The 3,230-nt window shown below is 57.9% G+C and overlaps 1 protein-coding gene across 3 annotated transcripts in view; it reads right to left on the reverse strand.

Moving 5' to 3' along the window:
• Positions 1-909, reverse strand: part of OTUD5 (OTU deubiquitinase 5) — a 26,721-nt gene extending 25,812 nt beyond the window's left edge. Inside the window, exons 1-2 of one of the 3 annotated variants that reach the window (XM_007450892.1) lie at positions 506-854; positions 264-394 (exon numbers count right to left, since the gene is read on the reverse strand). In XM_007450892.1, the coding sequence (XP_007450954.1) occupies positions 264-394; positions 506-854 (480 nt within the window). Of the gene's footprint in view, positions 1-263 lie in introns of all 3 variants that reach the window. The other 2 variants (XM_007450890.1, XM_007450891.1) reach the window with 2 other exon arrangements.
• Positions 910-3,230: the final 2,321 nt, after the last annotated feature.

A 3,230-nucleotide genomic window follows, 5' to 3' on the forward strand; every position in this document is an offset into this window, starting at 1 on the left:
CTGGGCCCAGAATGACAACTACGGCCCTAGAAGACATCACAGAACCCACTTTTAAGTCTTCCATCTTATCTGGGGCCTCTAACCCCAAGTCCTTGGCGGGGGAAATAGGGTCTCTCACACCCCCACTACCAGAGAAAAGAGTGCCAGGCTCAGAGAGAAGACAAAGGCCCCTTGGAGCGATCTCAAATAGCCTTCCTTGGGTCCCTACGCAGTCTGGGCATCCCGTCCACCACACCCAGTCACCCGTCACCCCCCGCCCATACCTGCTCGACGGTGGCGGGGTCCATGGCCTCGATGCGCGCTGCAGCCGCTTCATACTCATCCTCACTGTTGTAACCTGCGCCGACCTCCTCACGCTCAGGACTGGCCCCGCCAACCGCGCCAACCCCAGGGGCTTGACGCCGCCGCTTGCTGTGACCCGGCCCAGAGCAGCAGCCGCCCACGCCCACGGCACTGCCCACGCCCACCACCACGCCCGCCGCGCCCACGCCTGTTGCTGTGGCACCCAACGCGTCACCGGGACCGCCGCCGGGACCGCCGGGGCCCCCGCAAGGAGGAGGAGAGGCCTGCTGTGGCCGGGGTCCCGCCACGGCGCCAGGCTGCACGGCCAGCGCCCAGCGATGGAGGGCACCCGGTGGCCCCGGGAGCGGGCCCTGAGGCGGTGGCGAGGCTCGAGGACGGGCGCCGACTCCCGAGTCACGGTCGCGATCGCTGCCGCCCACACCCGTGCCGCCGCCGCCCACGCCTACACCCCCGCCGCGGCGAGGCGCCGGGGGCAGCGGCCCGGGCGGCGGCGGCTCGTTGGCGGGGTCGGCGTCGGGAGGCGGCGGTTTCTTTTTGGGGAGAATAGTCATGGCGGCACCGCCGAGTACCCCCCACCAAACTCGGCGCGGGGCACGCCGGGAGAGGACCCGGATGAGGGGGGCTACAGTGGTGCGCGAAGCACGACGGGATCGCCGGGCCCCGGATAAAGAGATCGAGGCACCGGTTCTCGAACGTCGGCGGCGCGCGGGTCACGCGGCCGGAGAACCCGGATGTGAAGTCCAAGATGAAGGAACCGAAGCGAGCTTGTCGTAGCCTTCTCTCCAAGCCCAGCAAGTTTATTGCGATGCTCGTTCCGGCCTTCGGCTTCAAAGGAAACAGAACCAAAACAAGCACCTCTTCGCCCCGCCCCCTCGCTGGTTCTTGAACTACCGGGTGGGGCCCGGGGCGTTGCGCAGGCGCGCTGGGGCGCAGCCCCGCCTCTCGCTCGGAAGTACGTGGGCAAAATCTTCGCCGCCGCCACAACAATTGAGGGCACCAACCAATCGAAGCGGTTGCGTGGGTCCTCGATGATGCCCACGAGCCAATCAGAAGCGAACGACTGCCCTCCCTTGCCCTCTGTCTCAGATTTCAGTCAAAGTCGGCACCCTTGTTCCTTGCCTTTCCTCTCGGTCCCGTCGTGCTCTTGTCTCCCCGAGGCTCTGACTCGCAGGCGGGGGCACTACAACAGGACAGCGTGGCCTGCCCCGTGCACGAGTTTTTAAATCGCCTCCCTTCCGGGCTTCCAACTTGGCCCCAGTCAGCCGGACTGACTGGAAAACATCAACACTCCCAGAGCTTAGCTAGCCCCTGAAGCATCACTTCCGTTTCCACCCACCAGAAATCCGCCTCCGGTAGAGAGGCGGGCACAGCTTCACCCTGGCAACAGGCCGGGTTCTGCGGTGATTGGTTAAGACATGCCACCACTCAAGTCGAACGGGCCAACCTTGGGACAGACGTGCACCATTGGGACAGACGTGCACCATTGGGACAGTGGGTGTTTGGGAAGCAGACACGCCCACTCTGGCACCGGCGCACCGGCGCACCGCTGCCCTCGTGTTGACCTCCCCGCCCCTGTGGCTAACGCGCAGGCGCGGCACAGCCTTTCCCCACCCCCACAAGTCCCCCCAATGGTGTTTACCTGAATCGAGCAAAGTTTATAAACCAGCTCTGTCAGCAACCAGCGTCTCGCAATAAGGTTGGTAAAATTCCTGCTACTGAACGGATGGAGAGCTACAGGCTAATCCTAGCTGTGCCCCTTCTGAGTGATATCTGGCAAGTCATTTAACACCTACCCCATCCTCAATTTCTACTTCTCTGTAAAATGGCAATGATAATCCCAATTTAAGGATCAGAAGTTAATGCTTGCAAAGGGTCTGGTGCTGTGCCTGGCATCTAGTAAGTGTTCAATAAATTAGTCTGCACTGCAGTGCAGTGGAAAGAATCCCAGGCTTTGGAGTCAAGAAGACCTCAGTCCCAGGCACGGTGGACCATTACCAACTGTATGACCTTGAGGAGGTCATTGTGTCTCAAATTTGAGGTTACCCATGTGTAAAACGGGAATGATAATGCCTGCCCAGACTACCTCAGGGAGTAGTTATGGAGTTGAGATGAGCTCATGAACCGAGAAGTTGTTGTGAGAGGTGAGGGCTCCCTGCTAGTCTTAGGAGCCAAGCCATATACAGGCCATCAGAAAGCTCTTCTGAGTGCCACCTAACCTTCTCCCTTCAGATGCCAACCCTAGTTGAAGTTCTTCCCTGAAAGGTGTTAGTAATAAACAGACTATGGTGGTGTTTTCTGCTCATGAGACTTAATGGGAGGAGAAGACTCACGTTTACTGGGCTTACTATGTTTAGGACACTGTGCCAAATGCCTGTGCACATTATCACATTGAATCTTCTCAGGACCATCTCACTTGATCCATGTATCCCACTCCCTACTCAATATTTGTCCAGCACTACACATCTAAAACTGAACTTATAATAATTGTAGTTAACCTTCACCAAGTACTTACTATGTGCCTGTTACTGTGTGCTCAACAGCTTTGATGTTCCCTTTGACAGTGAATGAATGGCACCCCCTCCAGCCTTTGCCCAAGGCAGAAACCTGGGAGTCAACCCTGACTGCTCCCTCTTCCTCAACTCCCACATATCTGTCAATCCTAAATCTTGCCAGTCCTATCTCTGAAGTCTCTTGACTTTCCAACTCTAACTGCCACTATCCCGTCTAAGCCACTATCACCTGCCAACTCGGCAACTGCAAAAGCCTCCTCACTGTTCTTCCTCCCTCCAGGACTGGTCTTCTATAACCCACTCCCCACAGCCAGAATAATCCTTCTGAAACACAAAACTAGCGATGACTTTCCTGTTTATAAGCCTTCAGAGGTCCCCATTATCCTTAGGATGAAGTCCACATCTGTATCATAGCTT

The sequence above is a fragment of the Lipotes vexillifer genome, unplaced genomic scaffold (assembly GCF_000442215.2).
Source record: "Lipotes vexillifer unplaced genomic scaffold, Lipotes_vexillifer_v1.1 scaffold129, whole genome shotgun sequence".
In the NCBI taxonomy this organism is placed as follows: Eukaryota; Metazoa; Chordata; class Mammalia; order Artiodactyla; family Lipotidae; genus Lipotes; species Lipotes vexillifer.